Consider the following 22,710-nt stretch of genomic DNA (forward strand, 5'->3'; position numbering starts at 1 on the left):
TCCTTCCGCCGCCTCTCGCCGCCCGGCGCGGCCCCGTTCCCCGCGGGGGGGGCTGCGGCTCGGCTCCCTCCGGCCCCGCGCTGCCCATGGGGGGCAAGCAGAGCACGGCCGCCCGCTCGCGGGGCCCTTTCCCGGGGGTGTCGACGGATGACAGCGCCGTGCCGCCGCCGGGGGGGCCGCCCCCCTTCGGCCATTACCGGGCGGGCGGCGGCGGCGCCATGGGGCTGCGCAGCCGCTCCGTCAGCTCGGTGGCCGGCATGGGCATGGACCCCGCGGCCGCCGGAGCCGTTCCCTTCGGGCTGTACGGCCGCGCGGCGGGGGAGGCCGAGCGGGCCCCGAGCGGCGGAGGACCGGGGACCGACTCCACGTACGCCCATGGCAACGGTTACCAGGAGACGGGAGGCGGTCACCATAGAGACGGGATGCTCTACCTGGGCGCCCGGGCCTCGCTGGCCGATGCGCTGCCCCTGCACATCGCGCCGCGCTGGTTCAGCTCGCACAGCGGTGAGTGCCGGAGCCCCGGCCCCATTCCTGCCAACCCTCGGTTCTTCCCAGTTCCTCCTTTCCCTGATGTCGCTCGGCCCCTTAATGCAGGTTCCCACCTGCCCCGGATCCCCCTGGTTCTGGCTTCCCCCATTTCCTACTAGCCCCAATTTTCTCTGTCTTCCCACAGCCTCGGTTCCCCCCGTTCCCCTGGATCCCTACAGCTCTGGCTTCCACTTATTCTCCACTTCCCCTCTCTCCCTCCATCTGCTGCTTCTCTTCATCCCAGCTTCCCCCATTTTCCCCTAGCCCTATCCCCTGATTTCTCCCAGTTCCCCCCCCTTTCACCAATTCTCCCCAGCTTGCCCCCACCCCAGTTCCCCCTAGCCTTGGCTTCCCCCGCTTCCTGCTAACCCCGGTTTCCTCCTTCTTGCTTCACCCAGCTCTGGTTTCCCCCATTTTCCCCTTTCTCCTTCCCCTGATTTCCCCCAGCTTTCCCCAGTTTCTCCTGGCCCCTTTCCCACGTCTCCCCCCATCTTCTGGTTCCCCAAAGCCTCAGCTGTCTCCATTTTCTCCTGGTCCCCTCCCCTGGTTCTCCCCTTGTCTCCCCTTCCCCACGTTTTCCCCTGGCCCCTTCCCCTCACTCCCCCCAACTCCAGCTTTCTCCCAGTTTCCTTTGAACCTTTTTCCTCACTCTCCCCAGTGCCTGGTTGCCCCCAGCTTCCCCACTTGTGGCCCTTCTGCCCAGTAAAGAACGTGGGAAGGAGAGCTTCCCTGCTTTGCTCAACCCTAAATGATTCCCCCTCTGCTCCTGGGATTGGGGTTGGCACTGTGCGGTTGTGTCAAGGTCAAGGCAGGAATGAGTGGTGGGAGGAGGAGGCTTACTGCAGGGGAGATGTTCTGGCCCTAGGGATGTGCCATCCTCCCAGGACTTGAAGGGGGAAGCAGAGGAGGTTTGTGTGAGGATGCTGGGGCTTGAGCCCTGGGTCTTGAAGACTGGCTAGAGCTCCTCATGCTGCTTTTGGAACTGTGTGCAGGAGTGTCAGGGAGGGACAGCAGTTCTCATGCCTCAGGTACTGGGAAAAGGCACTCCAAAATGAGACGTAGGAATTTTTCTCCTTTTTTTTTTTTCACCTGGTAAAGGGCCAGGGAGAGGCTGGAGCGGGCTTCCTTGTTCCAGCCAGCTGGCAGAGGAGGAACTGCCTGCCTCGTGGGGCTGGGGAGCCAGATGGGTGATCCCACAGGAAACGTGTGAGGCTGAGGGAGGGGTGGGATTGCCCCCCACTCACTCCCAGGGCTTGGACGGTGGTGGGTGTCCCTGTGCCTGGGAAGAGCTGTGTGTGAGCAGGGCTGTGTCACTGACCCAGTTCTGGCTGGGCACAGGGAGCAAGGAGGGAGGTCCTCCCCTCCCTCCTGACTGGAGGGAAGTCATTTCAGGGATGTCTCCTTGCATTTCCTGGAACAGTGTGGGATTTCTCTTCCACCCGGTCTCTTTACTGCCTTTTCATGTGTTCTCGACACATGACGTGGTCTGGGAATTTCATAATATGTCTTGGGACAGTGCCTCATTTTCAGGAAGGCTTGAAGCTGAACTAGTGGATGAGAGCAAACTGCCAAGCAAGGCTCATGGGGCCTGTTTTCCTACATCCATCTTGGGCTTTTTCCCCTTGTCCAGGCTCTGGGGACTGCCTTTCGCAAAGCTGTGCAGAGCAGGATGCCCCAGGCACTGTTGATCCAGAGAAGCTGACAGCAGGGGTCTCAAGCCTTGAGCGCTCCTGCAAACTTTCTGCTTCTGTGACCTTGTTCTGCTGTGCAGCATCCTTTGGGCTTTCTGAGTGAGGAGAGGGGCTCTGCTCCCTCCAGCCAAGCTTTTGGGTGAGCCTGGTGCTCCTGTATGGAGGTTGCACCGCAGGAATGCCTCGTCGCTGAGCTTTGTGTAGAGGTGGTTGCTCACAGCCTGTGACATTTCAGTGGTACTCCTCAAACTACAGTGCCAAGAGGCAAAAAGCTGATGGTAAAAATAAGCCGACTGCAAAATGGAGTGAGCTGTTTGCAGCCCTGATGTGGATTGGTGCAATGATGGAGCCCACCACCCTTGGAGAATCACAGTGCCGGCGGTGGGAGCTGCTGTGAGAGCCGTGGGTCTCTCTGGTGCCTCTTTTGGGGCCCTCTGAGAGTGTTTGAGCTGCACTGAAGTGTGCACAGGTGGCAGTGAGAGCTGTTCGGTCTGTGCCAAAGCCTCTCCTGGTGGTGTCTCTTCCCTTTTGCTAATTATTTGCAAAAGGATGCTTAACAACCGTTTGGAAAACTTGTTGGAGCTTATGAAGCTTCTGTACTCTTCTGCTCAGTGTAAGAGGTTAATCTGGAGACTGTAAAGAGAGGGGAAGGAGGCCAGCTTAGGATAGCAGGAATGCCAGCAAACCTTCCATGATTGCAGCAGGGCAGGCTGGCAGCACGCGCTCCTTCCTTTCTTCCATCGACCTGCTCCACTCCATCAGCCCCAGAAAATGCTTAAGCAGCAGCGTGCTGGTAAATGGAGAGGAGCTTTGATGTTGCTGCGCGTGACTCTCTCTGCTCAGTCCAAAGGATGTCTTGAGGGTGGGGATGAGGAGACCCATGGGCACGGCAGGCTGAAGCAGGAGGATACGTGCCTGGGGAGCGTCAGTGCAGCCCATTGCACAGTGTGGGTCTGGAGGGAGGCTCCTGGCCTCCTGCCTTTGCACAGGGAGGGGGTAGCAGGGCTGCAGACCTGGGTGCTGCCTGTGTCAGCACATGGGGAGGGCTCTCTCTTGGGCTTGTTGTTCCAGCAGTTTGGGGAAAGCACACCCTTTGGATCTCAGCAGGACAATGAGAAGCCTCGGGGGGAGCAAGGGGCTGTTGCTGTGGCACAGTGCCTGCAATAGTGGATGCATGGGTGGGCTTGGCACCTCCTTGTTCTCTTTATCTGTGCTGCTGGGTCTGTGTCCCTCTGTCCCCCTCTCTGTGGAGACTGCACCTCCCTGGGTGTCTACCATTCAAGTGAGCTGCTCCAGTTCGACCTGAAACTGCTCTGGGGTTTCTGCATCTGCGTGGGGTTTTGTGCCTTGCACTGTTATAAGATGACAAAACAGCTTGTGCAACTTTGGAGCTCTCTCTTGGTTCCTGACCACCCTGCCCCTGCAGCTTTGTGATGGTGAGACCTTAGCGAAGCCCACACTGGGAGGAAGAATGCAGAAAAATGAGACGTGTGGCTCAACACCACATGTCTCTTGGGTTATGTGGTTCTCTTAGTATGCTCTTGTTACTCATCTTCATCAGAGGATCTCAGGGAGTTTGCAGAGGCTGTAAGTAGCTTAAAGTTTATCTGGAAATCCCTCTCATCGCCCAAAGCCCTTGAGTGTTGGAAGCTCCAGCAAATCCATATCTCCCTGTCAGCCAGCAAGCCCAGAGAAGTGCCTGGCTCATCCTTCTGTGCAGTGCAATCAGGGCTAGCACACCAACAAAGTAAGCTGTTTGTCCTGGATGCTGGGAGCAAAAAGGGGGTGAGTCTCCTCTGCTCAGTAGGGTGTTGCCTTCCAGCTGCTCTGCATCCTTTGCCAGGCAGGCCTGCAGCTGTGGATCAAAGAGGAAAGAAGCATTGGATCCAGCCCTGGGGAAAGGACTTGCTAGAGGAAGAGCTGAAGATGGATGGATGGATGCCCTGGCAAGTGGCACACCTCTGGTGTGTCCATGCTGATTGTCTCGCCAGTGCTTAACTACCCTAGCTCAGGATCTCTGTACACCAAAAAAGGAAAGCTGTATTCTAACTCGCTCATCAGCAAGCTGCTGGAGGGAGGCCATGCTCAGCTACAGCTTTCCTGCCACCATCTCCTCAAGAAGCGAGCACCGTGCAGGCTGCCCTTCACATCTGCAGAAACCTGCTGTGGCAAACCTGGTTTTGCCAGTGGAAATTTCCAGAGGAGGTGCTCCTCAGACTGTCTTCCTATTGCTTTGGTGCTGCTGTCTGTGTGGGAAGCAGTGCAGGAGCGGTCCCGACAGCCCCCCAGGCCAGCAGTATTCAGCAGGAGAGAGCTGGGGATGGGACAGCTCTGCTGGAGGAAAGAAACCCGGAATACCAGAAGGCAGGAAATTGAGGCATGGCTTTTATGCACGCTAGCAGCCTGGAGATGAAGATAAGTGTGTCAGTGTTGGCGTAGTGCGTGAGCAGCCGGCAGCGGTTGTTATCCCCCAGCTCCACAGCACGAGCCCTGCAGAGTCCCCTGGCTGCTGTGCCTGGGCACTGCTTACCATGCTGCTAGCAGGCTTGGCTGGGCTCATTCCCTCTAACCCTGCGTGTAAATCAGAGCAGGAGAGCTGCTTGCCCTCCCTCTTCTGTGTGTATGCTCCAGAGATGCAGGAGCGATGCTCTCGTGCTCTCAGGCTGACCCACTTCCAGCCAGGATTGTCTTCCTGGCCTGTGACGTAACTTTATCCCATACTCGTTTGTTTTGCTGACATGTTTGTTCCAGCAAACAACTGTAAAGGCTTCTCTTAGTTATTAATGCACTGTTAGGGTTCCCCTCCGTCATCTGCCGATCGATTAACGTGGACATCTTTGGTAGAGGAGTGGGCCTGGGGACTGGCAGCCGGCCAGCAGGGCTTTGAGAATCACGGGAGGATGCTATTAAATGCTGGAAAAAAATTATCTGGGGAGAGGTTGTTTGAATAATAATTAAAAAAAAAAAAAGCAAAAAACGAGCATTTTCCTTTCCAAGGTAATCTGCCGTGTGCCAAATCAGGCGGCACAGCTCATCAGTGAGCTCCCTGTGCCGGGGCACCCACTGCTGCTGGGTGCCTGCAGCATCTCACCCTGCTGCTGCTGAAAGCCCAGGTGAGCTGGAACCCTTGTGGAACGAATGCAACCGGGCGTCCTCCTGATTCTCTCAAAAATAGAAATCTGTGAGAACCGATGAGCGATTCACAGCAGCGAATGTTCCTGCTGCAGGCAGCACCCGAGGAGGCCCTGAGCGCTGCAGAAGCCCCGTGGAGCCGCAGCTGCAGGAAGCTCTGTGCCTGGGGCCTCTCCTCGTGCTGCTGCACAGCGTTTCCGTGGGCAGAGCCCAGCCACCCGTGTTTCCTGCCTGCAGGGAGGGGAGCGTTCCTTTCGCTGCATTTCAGCACTGGGTCAGGAGAACGTTTGAGAGGTTCTGTCGGCTGCTGAGGCTTCAGCAGGGGCTGGGGCTTGGGGCTGGCTCTCTGCTCCTTCCCTTCCTGCCCCTGGTGCTGTTGGGGTGGCTGTGGATTGGGACCAGAGGGGGTGTTCCAGGCTGCTCCCGCAGCTGTGGGCCTCTCGCTCGCAGCGGAGGAGTGAGACCACGTGCTCTGCACGGCGGCCTCGCAGAGGAGCAGTGGAAAGATTGACCCTTCTGCTGATTTTAGCAGGAATTTCCGAGGGCTGAGCTTCCCGTCCAGCTTGCTGAGGCCGTGCTGGTGACAGAGGGGCTGTCCCCTACCAGGCAGAGCAGTGGGACTGGGCCAAGCCCTGCCAAGGCACCACAGCATGAGGAATTGAACCGAAGCGGCTCAGCGCCGTTTCCATCCCTGGCAGGAAGGCCGACGTGACAACAGTGGTATTTTTAGAGGCCCAGCTGCCTGCAAGACACAAGGAGGAACGCAGCAGTGGGGGATTTGTAAAGGCTTCTGCCTGTGCCTCCAGCCTTCCCCTCTCCCTGGGGTCTGGTACCTCCTCCCATGCGATCCCAAGCACTAAGCTGGTAGCAACCGTGTGCCCAGGGTTGGTTTGGATGAGTTTTGGGCCCCATGGGTGGTGGGGAGCAGGGAGCAGCTCTCTGGGGGCTCAGGTTTGATGCCTGGGGGCTGGGAGGCAGCCAGGAAGTCCCATGTGCCCCGTGGCTGTGTGCTTCTGGCAGCTCTGTGGGCTTAAGCCTGGAGAATTGCATTGGAGTCTGATACAGTAGGGCTTTGGGGGTGGGTTTTTGGAGAAGGCTATTGAGGGAAAACCTGCATCTCTTGTGGTGATGGAGTAATTCATTTGGGAGCCTGGCTTTGCTGGTGATGGAGTTGCGTTTTGTTGGAAGTGTTGCAGTGGAATGAGATCCAGCATTCAGACCATCCATTGCAAGTCTCTGTACAGCTGTAGCTGGGGAGGATGAGGGAAGGCTGTCCTTATCTGCGTGGCTTAAATTCCCGTCTGGAGGGAGGTGGAGCTGCCCTTCTGCCTCGGGTGCTGTGGGGAGCATTCTGTGGGGTACAGAAGTGGTGTCCTGGGTGCTGCATGGCAGCTTGAGCCCATCGTTGCCTCCCAAGGTGATGCCTTGCTGGTGGTGCTCACAGGCAGCCCATCTCCTTCACATGTGAAATATTCTGGAGGCAAAAAGCAGTCTCTCAAGCTGGCCTTTGGATGCAGGACTCCTCTGCTTCGCGTTGCTGTTCTGGGGAATGCTAAAATTAGCTGTGTGCTATTCCTTAGGCAGCCTGTTCCCAGCACTGGGGGTGTTCCTGCGGTAGCATAGAGCTGACTGGGAGGCAGGGGGACTGCAGGCTGTGGTTCCAAGCCCACGCTGGAGGGAGCACAGCGTGCGGTGCAGGAGGGAGACACCACCTGTGACATCAGGGCTGATGTTCGGCAGGTCTGACTGCGGCCACAGAAGGGCTTCTGTGTGCACTGCCACCCAGCATCTCTGCTGTGTGCCCCTCCTCCACCCCCCAGGAAGGTGGGATGCTTCCTTCCCACCCTGGCCCTGCCTTTCTGGCTTTCTGCACCTCCCCGTGGCCATGAATCAGGAGGAAGGATGCCTGCGTGGCCCCTAGGAACAAGGCCAGAGTGCTCGGCTCCTTCCTGCCTACGTGCCCCTGCTCACGTGCACCCCATGCTGCCACCCACACCACCATGGCAGTGTGGGCACACAGCACCCCATGTCCTGCGGGGCTGTGCTGGGTGGGCACTGAATCAGAGGCTTCTTTAGCTGCCTATCAGAGCAGTTTTGGCATTCGCTCGTTAGGCAGGAGCTGAACCAAGGGTGCTTTTCAGTTCTTTGGCTGTTCCCGTGTCACTTGGGAAGCTGTGGCTGGAGGCAGCCTGTAGGCCGGAGGCCAGTGGGGTGTCACATCTCCAGTGGGACCCAATAGTTCTCTTGTTTCTCCTGCCTGGCCACATCCTCACCTGATGCAGGGCAGCTCACTTTGATTGAAAATGTGCCTTTGCCCTCCCAGAGCTCTCGGATGATGTGGTGGTGCTTTTGGCACTGTCAGTGTTAACCATGGGGCTCTTTCAGTGCTTTTAGGACCTGCTGGAGGCTTCAGAGGTTCCCAGCTCTGCTCTGCCTGGCTCTCTAAAATTAACCATGTAACCTTCCTAAAAATACTCTGAGGGCACCAGCCCCTGGAGGGCCACGAGTGCTGCTTGCTCATGGTTTCTAGAGCGAGCCATTGGAGGGATGAGGTCACCTGGCAACGCGTGCCTCGCAGCCCTGGAAAGCCCTTGTCTTCCTCAAAGCCTCCTGCAGGATGCCTTGTCCTCAGACCCCATGCTGATGGGGTGCAGGGGGATCCCATGGCAGGGTTGGTGCTGACAGCCCATCCTGCATCATAGGGGCCTCCCCTGAGCCTCCCGGTGGGAGGAATAGCTGAGCCCTTCCCCTGCTCTTTTTTGAGGTGTGTGGGAGGAGGACGGGAAGGGCTGCAGGAGGAGGAGAAGGAGGGAGGGAGGGAGCTGAATTTTCCATGAGCAGCTGCCTAAACGTCATCTCCTGTGTTGCTCGAGCTGGTGGCTCCGGCAGGATGGATTAACGAGGGTTTTGGGGAAAGCAGTAAATAGCACAGCCCTGCACGGGGGCCGGCTCTGAGCCCCAGCATCCATCTCAGCATCTGGAATGCAGGCGGATGCTCCAGCATGGCGACCCACGCAGAAATGTCCCCAATGGCTCCATCCACCTGCTTCCCAAAATGTCACCTGGAAGTGGCATGAAGCCCTTGCCCTGCAGGTCACTGTGTCTGCAGCTTGGCCCCTCGTGATGCCCCTCGCCCACGTTTGGGGCCAGCTGTCCACCTCAGGGACCCCCGAGAGCATCGCCTCTGCCAGCTGCTCTCACCATGCCGAGCATTTGTGCCGACAGCTGGGGTGCAGCGCAGCCCCCCCCCTGCAGCCTCATCGTGCTCCTTGCTCTGCTCCAGGCGGGGGGGATTCATGCCTTTTCATGATGCTTTTTGTGTTGTTTTTCTCCCCATATCATAAAACGTAGAGCTAGGAATGTCCTTGGCCCAGCCCAGTGCTGCTCAGGGGCCTCTCCCTGGGGTTTATGCCCTAAATTTGTGCAGCACCCCGTGTCCTTGCGGTGGGGTCACAGTGGGAGGGCTGCATGCCTCTCTTTGCCCTCCTCGCGTGTCTCAGAGGGTGCTGCTGGATCTGGGGCAGCCGTTGAAAATAGCACATCAAGCATGGAACAAAAAGGGGGGACCGCAGCTTTGCCGGTGCCTGTGCCAGCGCTGGAGAAAATGAGGTCTAACGGGGATGCGGCCCTTCCTGGCAGCTCGCTCCAGTTCAGGAGTCGCTGAGCGGAGCCGCCCGGGGACGTCACGGCTGACAATGGGGCTGGTGCAGGAGGGACGGGGCTGGCGGTGCCCGGTTCAGCCGGGGACGGGAGCGCATCCCACACAGGGAGCGGGCTGGGAGGCTATCTGAGCCCTCACTATAAATACACCAGCATGGTAAACACTCAGGAGAGGAAAAAATGCTATTTAAGCCAATGGGTGCTGCTGCCACGAGGTATGAATTGGTCAGGGGTAAATTTAGGCTGACGATGAGACGGCAGATTGCGATGGGCTCCTGGCTGCGGCCCATCCGGCTCTGGCCTGGGATCCTGTGGGGAAGGGGGTGCAGTCCATGGCTCCCTCTGCCGCTACCGAGTGCTCGAGTGTGAGGCATTCTCTGCCCCTCTGAGCTCCCTCCGTTCCAAGAACCCCAAAACCCCCCAGCCCCATCCGCTCGGTGGCAAACAGGAACTCAGCTTGTCCTCATTTGTGTACGCTCCCTTTCTTTCCTGTACAGGCTTTGCATATATATGAAAAAAGCTCTTAAGCGGCACTGCAGTCAAACCTGATCTGCTTTTAGAAGCCGGGTCCTTATGTTACCCTCGCCATCTCTGCAGGCAGGGATTGCTCGGCATTCTGGTGCAAACCCACGGCGATGGCTGCACGCCTTGGGCTACATCTGCTCAAACTCAGGGCTGAACACGGAGTGCAGGAGCCCCGGGCACCTGCAGCTCTGTTGGGGTTCTGCTCCCAATCACAGCCGTGTTGCTCACAGCAGCGTGTGTGTGCCGTAAGGCAGAGTGCCAATGGGGTGCTGAGCTGGGTCTTTGTGTTAAGAGGTGCCTCTGAGGAGCTGGAAGGATGCAGAACCGTGGTCTTGGTGAGCAGAGAAAGGGGACAGCATTGGAGTGGGCTTAGAGAGGGATGGGGGAGAGGGGTGAGCCACGCTGTCATTGAAACCAGAGCCCAGAGGACCCGGCGGAACTCAGGATGGTGTTGTGGGCCTTGGGGATGTGGAATGGCTGCAGGCGCTTCCTGGGTGGACAGAGCTGGCTGTCGTGGGGGGGAGACACGTCCCCGGGTGCTGCGTGATCCTCGCCCTTTAATGCCTGGGAGCAGCTGGGGCCACGTGTGCTGCACCCTGGCTGGCTCCCCTGCCCTCTGCGCAGGGCTGGGGGACGAGTGGCACGCTGGCTGGGTGGCTGTGCCTGTGCTGGCTCTGCAGAGCACCCAGCGCAGGATGAGCGTGCAGCCGGCAGGCGCAGCGTGGGGGCAGTGGCACCATGCAGGTGGGGGACCCTCCGTGCTCCCTGATATGCGGTTGGGCTCTCCTTCCTCCCTCCTGGCTCAGGAGCTCTTCCCTCTGCTTTCCTTCCAGGTTTCAAGTGCCCCATTTGCTCCAAATCTGTGGCTTCTGACGAGATGGAAATGCACTTTATCATGTGTCTGAGCAAACCTCGCCTCTCCTACAACGGTAAGGGCTTGGGGTGGGCACGGTGTCCTGCCAGCATGGGGACGCCGTGAGCGGGCAGGAGGTGCAGGCTGGGGCTGCAGCGTGCCAAGAGGGCTGCGCTCCAGCTGCTCACCGTGTCCACCGCTTTTCCTTGGGACCCTTCGTAGCACAGCCCTACGCTGCTCACCACAGTGAGCCGTGCCCGGCGGGGCCGTGCCGTCCTGCTATCCTGCCCAGCAGGGGTGAGGGAAGGTGGGCTGAAGCCCAGCTTAGTGGGGAATGTGGGGCTGAGCCTTGCCCCAGGCAGGGACGCAAAGCCCCTGTGTCACCAGTGCTCTCTTCTCCCCTCCAGACGACGTGCTGACCAAGGATGCCGGCGAGTGTGTGATCTGCCTGGAGGAGCTGCTGCAGGGGGACACGATAGCCAGGCTGCCCTGCCTCTGCATTTATCACAAAAGGTACGTGGGCACAGGGAGCCGTGGTGGCCGGGAGGCAGGGGCAGCCCTGCACTCGGCACCGAAGCTGACCCGCTGTCTTCTCTCCAGCTGTATAGATTCCTGGTTTGAAGTGAACAGATCTTGCCCAGAGCATCCTTCTGATTGACCTGCTGGGCGTGCTTGCTGACTTCTCTCTAAGGTGAGCCCACAGAGGGGTGGGGAGCAGGGGGTGAGAAGGGCTGAGCAGGGGTGCGGGTGTGAGCCGGCCGTGGGGCTGCGCTCGCTGTACTGATGTGGCCTCATCTCTCCGCAGGGCACCTTGCTACCTGCTGTACCTCCTCTCCCCGTCCCTCCTGCCCCGCCTGGACTTTTGGGCTGACGTTCAATTCCTCACAGAGGACAAAAACTCAAAAAAAAATACAAAAAACAAAAAACAAAAACCAACCAACCAGAAACTTGAACCCACTCGGGACAACGGCGAATTTTTTTATTTTCTTATTTTTATTTTCCGTCTTTTTTTTTTTTTTTTTAATTTAAACATTAGGAAAAAACCAACCAACCAACCAACTAACCGCAACAGCAAACCTTGGAACATCCGGGAGAGACAGTGTGAGAAGAGCAAAGCGACCCGCTCTCCCTGCAGCCACGAGGAGGGATCCAGCACCGAGGGAGCCGCCGTCCTCGGCCCGACGCTGCCATGATGTTTGGCTTTTGTCCCCGCGCGGAGCGGTGCTGCCGGGGAAGCGGCCAAACGGAGCACGCGGCACTTCTCACCGGCTCGCCTGGCGCCCGCGGGCTCCGCTCGGTTTTTGCACTGACTACACGGGAATTTCCTCCTCTCTCCCGTTCTCCCTTTTGGAGATCTCCAGCCCGGCCCCGGCAGCGTGTGATGGGGACTCTGCCCCACGCCGGGAGCGGGGCTGCCGCTCTGCCCCATAGCGGGGTCTGTCTTTCAAGTGTTTACAATGAGAAAAAAGGAAAAAAAAAAAAGGAACAAAAAAAAAAAAAAAAAGAAACAAAAACAACAACAACAACAAAAAAAGGAGAAAACCGACAAAACCGAGAAAAAAAAAAAATTATTATTAAATGAAGCTTCGTGTTGACTGGCGTGTTCTTCGATTTGAGCTTCCCTGCCCCGGTGATGTTTACAGACTGGTCACTCTTTAACTCAGCTATAACCACTCAGAGACTGGACAGCCGCAGCATCCCCGCCCCCCCGCCGTTGCCAAAACCTCCCTCCCTCCCATCGAACCCTTCGAGGAGGGGACCTGGGGGTCCTCCTTGGGCCCCGCCAGCGGCCGGCAGGTGAGGACCCCCTGTTTTATGGCCGTGCCCCCATCCCCGTCCCCTCCTGGCGCGGCGGGCGCGTTGTTGTTGGTGAGACCTCCCCTGCCGGTGGCCGTGCCCCCGCGGGAAACGTTTCTGTATTTATATATTAAAAAAAAAATGGGGGGGGGGAAACGAGTTCAGAGCTTGGGGGAGCTTCCTTCATTAGTCAAGGTGTTTTGATATGGTATTAAAATAATGTTCAATAAAATATTCACTGTTATTTTATTTCACTGGCGTTCTTGGTGAAGCGGAGGACCTCTGAGGGGGGTACCGGAGCCCCCCCCCCCCCCAGATCCCCAAAAAGCAGGAGGACGGGTGGATGCGCTGTGCCTTGCTGCGGGTCGGGGCGCTCACAGCACCTTGCCGGGGTTCATCAGATGGAGGGGGTCCAGCGCGTCCTTGATGCGCCGCATGGCCGCCAGCCCCACGGCACCCCGCTCCTCGCGCAGCAGCGCCCGCTTGCCCAGCCCCACGCCGTGCTCCCCGGTGCAGGTGCCGCCCGCAGCCAGCGCGCGCCTGGGGACGGGGACACAGCTGTCATTGTGGCGCCATCCCAGGAGCCCCCTGCCCACCCGGTGCTGCAGCCCTACCTGCCCAAGCGCTCGGTGAAGTCGTGCACGCGCTGCGCCTCATCCGGGTCGTCAGCACGGAAGACGAGGATGCAGTGGAAATTCCCATCGCCCACATGTCCCACCATGGGGCCTGTGGGTGACGGGGTGAGCGGGGCTTGGGGCACGGCGCGCAGCAGGCGGTGGTGGCGGTGGTGCTCACCAGTGAGGCCGGAGTCCCACAGGTCCCGCTGGGTCTCCAGCACGACGTCGGGCAGGCGGGAGATGGGCACACAGACGTCGGTGGAGTAGCCCTGGGGGGGCACGGCTGGATGTGGTGCCGGGAACGGGCTCAGGGATGGGGACAAAGAGGGGACACATTGCCAGACCTCACCTGGCAGCCGGGCCGCAGGGCCAGGGCTGCGAACCAGGCGCTGTGCCGTGCAGCCCAGAGCTGCTCACGCTCCTCCGGCGCCTGCGCCCAGGACAGGACAGAGCCACCATGCAGCTGCACCAGCTCCTCTGCGGTGGTGGGAGACAGTGACAGAGTGATCACAGCAGCTGCCAGTCACCATCCTGCACCCAGGACCCCACTGTGTCCCCACCACGGGCAGCCCTCCCCAAGCCCAGTTCCCCCCCTTCCCCATCTCCGTCCCTACCCGCCTGCTGCTGCTGCTCAGCCAGGCCGCGCTGGGAGCCATGCAGCTCCAGGAAGAGCATGGCCACCTCCGGAAGCTCCAGCCGACTGTAGCGGCTGCAGGCGCCCGCCATCACCTCGTCCAGGAGCTCTGCGGGGAGGAGGCAGCTGGGGACGCTGCTGAGGTTGTCCCATTCCCATCCCCAGTCCCTCCCTATCTTCATCCCCATCCCATCTCCACACTCCTTCCCATCCGTGTACTATCCCCATCCCGTTCCTGTCAGTGTAACCATCCTCATCCTACTCCTTTCCCATTTGCATCCTTGCTATCTCCTTGTCCAGCAAATCTCACCTATGTCCCCATCCCTCACCATCTCCCAGTCCCGTGCCTATCCTCAGTGCATAGAATCATAGAATATTTTGTGTATGAAGGAACTTTAAAGGCCCTCTCTGCTCGCACTCCCTGCACTGAGCAGGGACACCCACAGCTCCATCAGCACTCAGTTCCCTGACCTTGGCTGTGTGCAGGGATGGGGCAGCACCAGCTCTGTGTGCAGCCTGTGCCCCACCGCCCTGAGCGCGAACAACTTCTTTCTCAGCTCCAATCTGAATCTCCCCTCTTAGTTAGCAGCCATTTCCCCTTGTCCTATCACAACACTCCCCACTCAAGTCTTTGTCCCCTTCTTTCTTACAACCCCTTTAGATACTGAAAGACCGCTATCAGGTCTCCCCATCCCCATCCCTGTTATCATCCCCCTCCCGTCCCCATCCCATCCCATTCTGTCTCCATCCCACCCCCACCCTCCCAGCAGCACCCACCAATGCGCGCCACAGGCACAGCCGCCTGCAGCACCTGCACGGTGCAGCCCACAGCATCCCGCACGCTGGGGAAGGTGCAGACAGCGGAGAGCACAGCCTCAGGCAGGGGGTGCAGGCGCAGAGTCGCCTGTGTCAGGAAGCCCAGGGTGCCCTCGGATCCCACAAACAGGGAAGTCAGGTCGTAGCCAGCCGCGCTCTTCCTGTGCAGGGAGAGGTAAGCGGGTGCCGGGCACCCCGGCCCGTGGCCCCATTCCATCACCCCATACCTGGCGCTGCGCCCGGGCCCGGCGGTGTGCAGCAGGCTGCCATCCGGCAGCACCACGCGCAGGTTGAGCACATTGGGCCGCATGGTGCCGTAGCGCACGGCGTTGGTGCCCGAGGCACCTGTGGCTGCCATGCCGCACAGCGAGGCGTCCGCCCCGGGGTCTGCGGTAGAGCCGGGGGACCCGATGTGCCCAGGGGTCGGCAGCACCACCAGCGCATGACACCCCTGGGGCCGGGAACACCTGGGACCCCGCCACCCCCACCCTTGGGCACCCCCACCCCATGCCTCTATTGCACCAAGCATTCCCCACAGCACCCAGCTCTGCGGGCACCCCCAGCATCCCTAGCAGCCCAGCCCTGCCAGCACACCTTGTCTCGTGGTATCGCTGGCCCCATGGGCACCTCCATCCACCCCTGTGCTCCCAGCACCCTTGGCCATTTGGGAAACCCCGGTGCTCCCCATCAGCCCCAGCCCTCCCAGTGCTCCCAGCAATACTGGCCCTGTGTGCCCACAATAAACAAAGTCCCCAAGCAGCTCCAGCCATCCCAGCACTCCCAGCGCTTGCAGCACCTTTGGCTACATACGCAACCCCAGTGCTCCTAGTTCTCTATGCGCTCCCAGTTCTTCCCAGCGGCCCCAGCCATCCCACTGCTCCCAGTGCTCCCAGCACCCCTGGCAACATGGACAACCCCAGTTCTTCCAGTCCTCCCAGCACTCCAAGATCTCCCCAGCCATCCCAGTGCTCCCAGCACCCTTGGACCCATGGAATATCCCAATGCTCCTAATATTCCAAGATCTCCCCAACCATCCCACAGCTCCCAGTGCTCTTGTCCCTGTGATATAGCTTCCCAGTGCTCCCAGTACCCTTAGCTACATGGAAAATGCCCATGCACCCAGTATCCCAAGATCTCCCCAGCCACCCCAGTGCTCCCATCACCCTTGACCCTATGGAATATCCCAATGCTCCCAGTATACCAGGTTCTCCCCAGACACCCCAGTACCCCCAGCACCCTTGCCCACACGGGCAACCCCAGTGCTCCAAGTGCTCCAAGTTCTCTGCATCCACCCCCAGCCCTCCCAGTGCTCCCAGCACCACAGTCCCCGTGGGGAAGCTCTGGCATCCCAATGTACCCAGCGCTCCCTGCACCCTCGGCCACGTGGACAACTGCAGCGCCCCAAGTTCTCCCCACATCCCCCGCCATCCCATTGTTCCCAGCATTCCCAATGCTTCCAGCACCCTGGACCCCTCAATCCAGCCCCGAGTGTCACCCCACGCTGCCCAGCACCCCCAGTACCGACGGGGAACCAGAGCCCAGTGCCGCGCAGATGGGCATTGAGAGCCTTGCGGGTGACGCCGGGCTCCACTGCCACCGAGAAGTCCTCGACGCTCAGCTCCGAGATGGCGACCATGCGGCTCAAGTCGAAGCAGACGCCGCCCTGGCACAGCACAGCATGGCACGGGCAGCAGCGGGCGGTGGGGGTGTTGGGGGGGGCTGGGGGCTGCGTACCTGCACGGCGTTGACACCGCCCTCCAGGCCAGTGCCGGTGCCAAAGGGCACCATGGGCACACGGTGCTGGTAGCAGATGGCCACCATCTCCTGTAGCTGCTCCACGTCTCGAGGCCACACCACGGCATCAGGGGGTGCGCACCTGGTGTGGGGCACAGCTCTCATCGCTGGCCCCGAGGTACAGCACGGCCCCACGGCGCTGCCCCCAGCCCCACCTGTGCATGGACTCATCGTGCCCGTGCTGCTGCCGCACCGCCTCCGCCACCGAGATGTTGGGGTCCCCAGCCACGGAGCGCAGAGCCTGCAGCAGGCCAGGGGGCAGCGGGCGCTGTGGGAGGGGGTCTGGTCAGCACGTGGTCAGGATCAGCGTGCGAGGGGACCCCTCGCAGCCCCCATCCCACCCCACCTGGCTGCAGCACCCGCGCTGCCCCACGGCCCCCGCCAGCCGCAGCGTGTGCCGCAAGGCCATGTTGGGCCTGGAGCCGTGCCCGGGGCTGCGCATGGCTCCGTGCTCCCCAGTCCCCTCCCGCCCAGCGTTAAGGTGGCTCCAGGCACTGAACGGAGGCCTGCACGGCGTTATCTGACCGCAGCCACACGGACCTGCTCTGCGTGTTGGGGTCAGAGAGCAGCACACCTCTCCTGGTGGGCCCCACACCATTGCAGCCAGCTGTCCGCACAATAAGCACAGCCCACCGTCTCCTCTCACACAGTTGTCCCTATGCCCAACCTGGTGTTCCCACACCCAGCCGGCAGAAGCCCCACATCCACCCAAGTGTCCCCATAGCTCCGTTGGCATCCCCATGTCCACACACACGTCCTGCTCCTGGCCAGCCGTGCACAGCCCAGGGTTGCAGCAAGGACACAAAGACATGTTAGGGGAGAGGAACTTTATTAGGGGCTTCAGTTGGCTGCCATCACGGAGTCGATCCAATCGCGGAGCGCGGTGACACGCGTGTAGACAGCGGGCACAGAGGTGGAGCAGGTGCTGCTGCCCCACGAGACGATGCCCACCAGCGTCCAGGCGCCGTCCTTCTGGCACACCAGCGGGCCTCCGGAGTCACCCTGCGGGCAGAGGGGTGAGGATGGGGGCACGGGGAGCCGGGGCTTTGGGAGTGCGCTTTGGGGCACGGGGCACCCACCGAGCAGGAGGAGGTTCCGTCGGCCCCGGCGCACACCATCATGTTGTAGATGCGCAAGCCCCAGTACTGCTTGCACTGCGCGTTGGTGAGCAGGGGAAGGGCCGCCTGCTGCAGGATGGCCGGCGTGTCCGCATCTGTCAGCGAGCGGGAGGCATCCATCAGTGCCGGCTCAGCCCGGGGCCGGGGGTAGAGACGGGGAGGGGGCCGTGGCCAGGGTACCGTTGGAGTTGAGGACCCCCCAGCCCGTGGTGACGCAGCTCAGGCCCCCGGGGAAGTCGTCGGTGGCCTCGGGCAGGCAGACGGGCGACACGCGGGCGTTCAGCTGCGCTGGCGTGGCCAGCTTGATCAGCGCGATGTCGTTGCGGATGGTCAGCCAGCTGTAGCTGGGGTTCCGGAAGACCTGCGGCAGGGGCAGCACTGACAGCAGCTGCCCCCGAGTGGGGCACTGCGTGCTGGGGGTGCGTGGGGACAGGCAGGGGGCGGGAGCAGGCCTTGGCACCCACTGTGCTCACAGCTGCCCTGAGAGTGGGGACCACCAAGCCAGTGCTGGAGGGGACCCCAGGACCCAGGCAGGGATCCCGTCGGCACTGGGACTGACGGGGGCCCGGTGGGCAGAGCTCCATCCTTGGGGAACCGGGGACGGTGCTGGGACCCAAAGCCGAGTACTACCAAGGGCCCAGAGGGACCCAGCACCACGATGAAGGACTCTGTGGGGACGCGAGCCCTGATACAAAGGGCAATGAGGACGACGAGGGGCCCCAACCCCGTGGACGCGGGGCGCCCACCTCCGCAGCGCTGCCGGCACTGAGCACGGCGCCCGCAGGCACGCGGCCCAAAGCTGGCAGTACCTTGGCGACGCCCAACCTCTGCTCGTCACTGGAGGACTCCTCCCGGTCGTACGCACCCAGCACCACGGTGTCGGTGGTCCTGGGCAGGCAGGCGCTGAGCCCCGGGCACACGGACAGCCCCGGTTGCGCGTCCGCCCCAGCTGCCCTGCACTTACCTGACCCCGCAGTGTGCGGCGGTGATCACCCATTCCTCGTTGATCAGCGACCCACCGCAGAAGTGGAAGTTGCCGTAGCGCTGCCGGAGAGAGCAGCTGTCAGCCCCACAATCGCCTGGCCCCATCCCCATCCCCACCCCCCCCCCCATCCCCATCGCCACCCATTCTGGTGGGTGCTCACCTGCAGGGACACCTGCCAGGGCCAGGACCCGGGCACCGCCGGCTCCCCGTTGACGATGCGGTTGAGGCCGCGGATGACGGGCGTGATGGCGGGCACACCGCAGCCTGCGGGACGGGGACAAGCGTGGGGCCTCGGCCACCTCAGCCCCGCACCCCAAACCCAGCCCCCCACCCACCCGGCTCCCTGGCCTGCCCCACACACTCGGCAAAGAGCGGGCGGCACGGGCAGAGCCCACCAGCGCCAGGCAGCCCAGCAGCCACAACAGAGCCATTGCCACTCGCAGGAGACAGGCTGGGCATGGGCACAGCGCTTCTTATGGCCCCGCACTGACCTTGTGCCGTGACCTCCAGAGATAGCGCGGCACCGTGTGGGGCCGGCACCTGGCACCACGGCCATCATCCACCCCTGGGAACTGCCCAGACCGCTGGGATGGGGACCAGCCACTGCCAGGCGGCCTTCCTGGAAACGTCCCCAATGGGCACCGTGCCTGTGTGCACCCACTGCGTGCTGGGTGTGCCTGGCAGCGGGCTGCTTGTGCTGGAGGTGGGCCTGCTTCCATGCAGAGGGCTGCCGCAGCTGATGGACACTGTGCTGCTGGGCACCAGCTGTGTGATCTGGCTCTGTTTACTGCCACCGCAGTGAGAATGGTGTCCCTGGTGTTGCTGGGGACCGAGCCAGGATGTGAGTGTGGTTCCAAGGAATAGACTGCACTCTGGTGCAGTGAGTACTGGGCTCCCTCTGCACGTTGGGAAGCACTTCTGCATGGTGGGAGTGAGGGCACAGGTAGTTTGCTCAGTGCTGGGAGCAGGGACCATGGGGACACCTGGGCCAATGTTCTCATGCAGCAGCTGCTGGCCTGCACCTTGGGATGATGCTCAAGGCTCTGCTGGACTGCCCTGGACTGAGCATAGAACAGCTGGGACAGCTTTGGGATCCCATCACTAGTAGAGATCAGAAGGGAAGAACCCAGTCCTTGGGGTGCTGGGTACACCACAGAGACCCAAAGCCAAGGATGAGGAGGACCAAGAGCACCCTGGGAATGTGATCCCCACTGCGTGAGGGAAAAGTGATACCACAGGGCCCTGACTCTCAGGACAAAATGCAGCAGGCTGAACTCCTGTGTCTGCCAAAGCACCATGCAGAGACCCAGCCCTACAACAGCAGAAGCACAGCTGCGGCAGCCCTCTGCATGGAAGCAGGCCCACCTCCAGCACAAGCAGCCCGCTGCCAGGCACACCCAGCACGCAGTGGGTGCACACAGGCACGGTGCCCATTGGGGACGTTTCCAGGAAGGCCGCCTGGCAGTGGCTGGTCCCCATCCCAGCGGTCTGGGCAGTTCCCAGGGGTGGATGATGGCCGTGGTGCCAGGTGCCGGCCCCACACGGTGCCGCGCTATCTCTGGAGGTCACGGCACAAGGTCAGTGCGGGGCCATAAGAAGCGCTGTGCCCATGCCCAGCCTGTCTCCCGCGAGTGGCAATGGCTCTGTTGTGGCTGCTGGGCTGCCTGGCGCTGGTGGGCTCTGCCCGTGCCGCCCGCTCTTTGCCGAGTGCGTGGGGCAGGCCAGGGAGCCGGGTGGGTGGAGGGCTGGGTTTGGGGTGCGGGGCTGAGGTGGCCGAGGCCCCACGCTTGTCCCCGTCCCGCAGGCTGCGGTGTGCCCGCCATCACGCCCGTCATCCGCGGCCTCAACCGCATCGTCAACGGGGAGCCGGCGGTGCCCGGGTCCTGGCCCTGGCAGGTGTCCCTGCAGGTGAGCACCCACCAGAATGGGTGGCGATGGGGATGGGGGGGGGGGTGGGGATGGGGATGGGGCCAGGCGATTGTGGGGCTGACAGCTGCTCTCTCCGGCAGCGCTACGGCAACTTCCACTTCTGCGGTGGGTCGCTGATCAACGAGGAATGGGTGATCACCGCCGCACACTGCGGGGTCAGGTAAGTGCAGGGCAGCTGGGGCGGACGCGCAACCGGGGCTGTCCGTGTGCCCGGGGCTCAGCGCCTGCCTGCCCAGGACCACCGACACCGTGGTGCTGGGTGCGTACGACCGGGAGGAGTCCTCCAGTGACGAGCAGAGGTTGGGCGTCGCCAAGGTACTGCCAGCTTTGGGCCGCGTGCCTGCGGGCGCCGTGCTCAGTGCCGGCAGCGCTGCGGAGGTGGGCGCCCCGCGTCCACGGGGTTGGGGCCCCTCGTCGTCCTCATTGCCCTTTGTATCAGGGCTCGCGTCCCCACAGAGTCCTTCATCGTGGTGCTGGGTCCCTCTGGGCCCTTGGTAGTACTCGGCTTTGGGTCCCAGCACCGTCCCCGGTTCCCCAAGGATGGAGCTCTGCCCACCGGGCCCCCGTCAGTCCCAGTGCCGACGGGATCCCTGCCTGGGTCCTGGGGTCCCCTCCAGCACTGGCTTGGTGGTCCCCACTCTCAGGGCAGCTGTGAGCACAGTGGGTGCCAAGGCCTGCTCCCGCCCCCTGCCTGTCCCCACGCACCCCCAGCACGCAGTGCCCCACTCGGGGGCAGCTGCTGTCAGTGCTGCCCCTGCCGCAGGTCTTCCGGAACCCCAGCTACAGCTGGCTGACCATCCGCAACGACATCGCGCTGATCAAGCTGGCCACGCCAGCGCAGCTGAACGCCCGCGTGTCGCCCGTCTGCCTGCCCGAGGCCACCGACGACTTCCCCGGGGGCCTGAGCTGCGTCACCACGGGCTGGGGGGTCCTCAACTCCAACGGTACCCTGGCCGCGGCCCCCTCCCCGTCTCTACCCCCGGCCCTGGGCTGAGCCGGCACTGATGGATGCCTCCCGCTCGCTGACAGATGCGGACACGCCGGCCATCCTGCAGCAGGCGGCCCTTCCCCTGCTCACCAACGCGCAGTGCAAGCAGTACTGGGGCTTGCGCATCTACAACATGATGGTGTGCGCCGGGGCCGACGGAACCTCCTCCTGCTCGGTGGGTGCCCCGTGCCCCAAAGCGCACTCCCAAAGCCCCGGCTCCCCGTGCCCCCATCCTCACCCCTCTGCCCGCAGGGTGACTCCGGAGGCCCGCTGGTGTGCCAGAAGGACGGCGCCTGGACGCTGGTGGGCATCGTCTCGTGGGGCAGCAGCACCTGCTCCACCTCTGTGCCCGCTGTCTACACGCGTGTCACCGCGCTCCGCGATTGGATCGACTCCGTGATGGCGGCCAACTGAGGCCCCTAATAAAGCCTCATTTCCCTGACACGTCTGTTTTTGTGCTTCCAGGCGAGCAGCGCTGTGCTCCAAGCCCCTCGCGCAGGGCAGGGCCACTGAGCACGGGTTGGTGCTGGTGGCACAGGCACATACGTGCAGCACAGCGGGGCAGGCAGTGAGCAGCGCTGCTGTGCAGTGCATGGATCCACCTTAACGCCCAGTGGGAGGGAACAGCGGGGACACAGGGCCAGGCCCCACCGCTGTGTGCAGTGGGGCTGGTGGGGAATGTGGTACTGCAGCTGGGGGAGGATAGGCTGAGGGGCCTGAAGTGTCTGTGAGGGGCCCAGAGGGGTCACTGTGGGGTCCCCGGGGTTCCCAGCCCCAGGGGTGCCATGTGCTGGCAGTGCTGCTGATCCTGGGACACACGGGGTACCCTCATCCCATTGCAAACAGACCCTGAGCAAATGCCCCACTGTGTGACACAGCTGCCATGGGAACATCTGGAATTGTACAAGGTTAGATGGGATGCGTGGAATACAAATGAAACGATGATAGGAATGGCTACACAGACAGGGCCTGGGTGGAGATGGGACAGGGATGGGAGGGCTGGCAGGACAGGTCTGGGCAAACGATGGGCAATTATTGTGTGGGGCCAGGGAAGGGACAGGATGGAAGAGAAAGGTAATGGTGACAGGGTGGACATGAGGACAGGAGATGAGGACACAGATGGGACAGCCCTGCAGTCAATGGTTGCCTCATTCCTCCTAGCAGAGGCAAGCAGAGGCAACCTGGTTGCCTCATTCCTCCTAGGAGAGCTCCTGGGCAAGATGATGGTGGGCACCTGCAGCCATTACAGCCAGCTGGAGCTCCCAGTGCAGCCTGGCTGAGCAGCAGGGATAGAGGTGGGGGAAGGGGGTGCATGCGATGGAGCTGGTGTCATACGGTGCTGTGGTCCCCACGGTGCGGGATGCAGCTGGCTCCTGGGTGAGGAAGGTGACCAGCACTTGGGCACACAGGAACAGGGCTGGAGGTCACAGTGAGAGCTGAGGCAGGGAACACACGAATAGGGCAGGGGGCTGGATGCACAGGGTCAGGTCTGTCCTGTGCACCAGGTACATGCTGGGGCACTGCAGCAGCCCTGTGAGCCCACACTCCGGCTCTGGGTGCCTGTGGCCCAAGGCTACCATGGTACCCACTGCCCTGGCACTGCCTCCCTCTGCACAGCAGCTTCATTGCAGCCCGGGTGTAGG

The 22,710-nt window shown here is 61.7% G+C and overlaps 4 protein-coding genes across 4 annotated transcripts; 2 read left to right on the plus strand and 2 right to left on the minus strand.

Annotated features, from left to right (window-relative positions):
• The first annotated feature begins 86 nt into the window (after positions 1–86).
• On the plus strand, positions 87–12,430 carry ZNRF1 (zinc and ring finger 1). The gene is made up of 5 exons (XM_042886064.1): positions 87–504; positions 10,370–10,465; positions 10,797–10,902; positions 10,990–11,080; positions 11,195–12,430. The coding sequence occupies exons 1-4, from the start codon at positions 87–89 to the stop codon at positions 11,045–11,047; spliced, it is 678 nt and encodes a 225-aa protein (XP_042741998.1). The 3' UTR covers positions 11,048–11,080; positions 11,195–12,430.
• On the minus strand, positions 12,414–16,489 carry LDHD (lactate dehydrogenase D). The gene is made up of 10 exons (XM_042886063.1): positions 16,394–16,489; positions 16,203–16,315; positions 15,988–16,129; positions 15,775–15,916; positions 14,215–14,640; positions 13,418–13,546; positions 13,153–13,280; positions 12,982–13,072; positions 12,801–12,912; positions 12,414–12,726 (listed from the first exon to the last, which is right to left on the minus strand). The coding sequence occupies exons 1-10, from the start codon at positions 16,487–16,489 to the stop codon at positions 12,561–12,563; spliced, it is 1,545 nt and encodes a 514-aa protein (XP_042741997.1). The 3' UTR covers positions 12,414–12,560.
• Positions 16,490–16,859: 370 nt separating this feature from the next.
• LOC122188081 (chymotrypsinogen A-like) lies at positions 16,860–18,581 on the minus strand. Its single transcript, XM_042886112.1, has 7 exons — positions 18,512–18,581; positions 18,311–18,414; positions 18,130–18,209; positions 17,975–18,053; positions 17,346–17,526; positions 17,127–17,260; positions 16,860–17,049 (listed from the first exon to the last, which is right to left on the minus strand). The coding sequence occupies exons 1-7, from the start codon at positions 18,579–18,581 to the stop codon at positions 16,888–16,890; spliced, it is 810 nt and encodes a 269-aa protein (XP_042742046.1). The 3' UTR covers positions 16,860–16,887.
• Positions 18,582–19,787: 1,206 nt separating this feature from the next.
• Positions 19,788–21,509, plus strand: LOC122188096 (chymotrypsinogen A-like). Its single transcript, XM_042886139.1, has 7 exons — positions 19,788–19,857; positions 19,955–20,058; positions 20,160–20,239; positions 20,316–20,394; positions 20,843–21,023; positions 21,109–21,242; positions 21,320–21,509. The coding sequence occupies exons 1-7, from the start codon at positions 19,788–19,790 to the stop codon at positions 21,479–21,481; spliced, it is 810 nt and encodes a 269-aa protein (XP_042742073.1). The 3' UTR covers positions 21,482–21,509.
• The last annotated feature ends 1,201 nt before the right edge of the window (positions 21,510–22,710 follow it).

This window comes from Lagopus leucura, unplaced genomic scaffold, assembly GCF_019238085.1.
Source record: "Lagopus leucura isolate 7727_CA_CO unplaced genomic scaffold, USGS_WTPT01 Super-Scaffold_100054, whole genome shotgun sequence".
NCBI lineage: Eukaryota > Metazoa > Chordata > Aves > Galliformes > Phasianidae > Lagopus > Lagopus leucura.

Coding starts and splice junctions, on each gene's coding strand:
- ZNRF1 (XM_042886064.1), top strand. CDS start 87: ATGGGGGGCAAGCAGAGCACGGCCGCCCGCTCGCGGGGCCCTTTCCCG. Junction 10,466..10,796: donor ACCTCGCCTCTCCTACAACG/GTAAGGGCTTGG, acceptor TCTCCCCTCCAG/ACGACGTGCTGACCAAGGAT. Junction 10,903..10,989: donor CTCTGCATTTATCACAAAAG/GTACGTGGGCAC, acceptor TCTTCTCTCCAG/CTGTATAGATTCCTGGTTTG.
- LDHD (XM_042886063.1), bottom strand. CDS start 16,489: ATGCGCAGCCCCGGGCACGGCTCCAGGCCCAACATGGCCTTGCGGCAC. Junction 14,641..15,774: donor TGGGCTCTGGTTCCCCGTCG/GTACTGGGGGTG, acceptor GCTCTACCGCAG/ACCCCGGGGCGGACGCCTCG. Junction 13,547..14,214: donor TGTGCCTGTGGCGCGCATTG/GTGGGTGCTGCT, acceptor TCCTCCCCGCAG/AGCTCCTGGACGAGGTGATG.
- LOC122188081 (XM_042886112.1), bottom strand. CDS start 18,581: ATGGCTCTGTTGTGGCTGCTGGGCTGCCTGGCGCTGGTGGGCTCTGCC. Junction 18,415..18,511: donor TGCCGCCCGCTCTTTGCCGA/GTGTGTGGGGCA, acceptor CCCGTCCCGCAG/GCTGCGGTGTGCCCGCCATC. Junction 18,054..18,129: donor GCCGCACACTGCGGGGTCAG/GTAAGTGCAGGG, acceptor CTGCCTGCCCAG/GACCACCGACACCGTGGTGC.
- LOC122188096 (XM_042886139.1), top strand. CDS start 19,788: ATGGCTCTGTTGTGGCTGCTGGGCTGCCTGGCGCTGGTGGGCTCTGCC. Junction 20,395..20,842: donor AGAGGTTGGGCGTCGCCAAG/GTACTGCCAGCT, acceptor CCCCTGCCGCAG/GTCTTCCGGAACCCCAGCTA. Junction 21,243..21,319: donor ACGGAACCTCCTCCTGCTCG/GTGGGTGCCCCG, acceptor CTCTGCCCGCAG/GGTGACTCCGGAGGCCCGCT.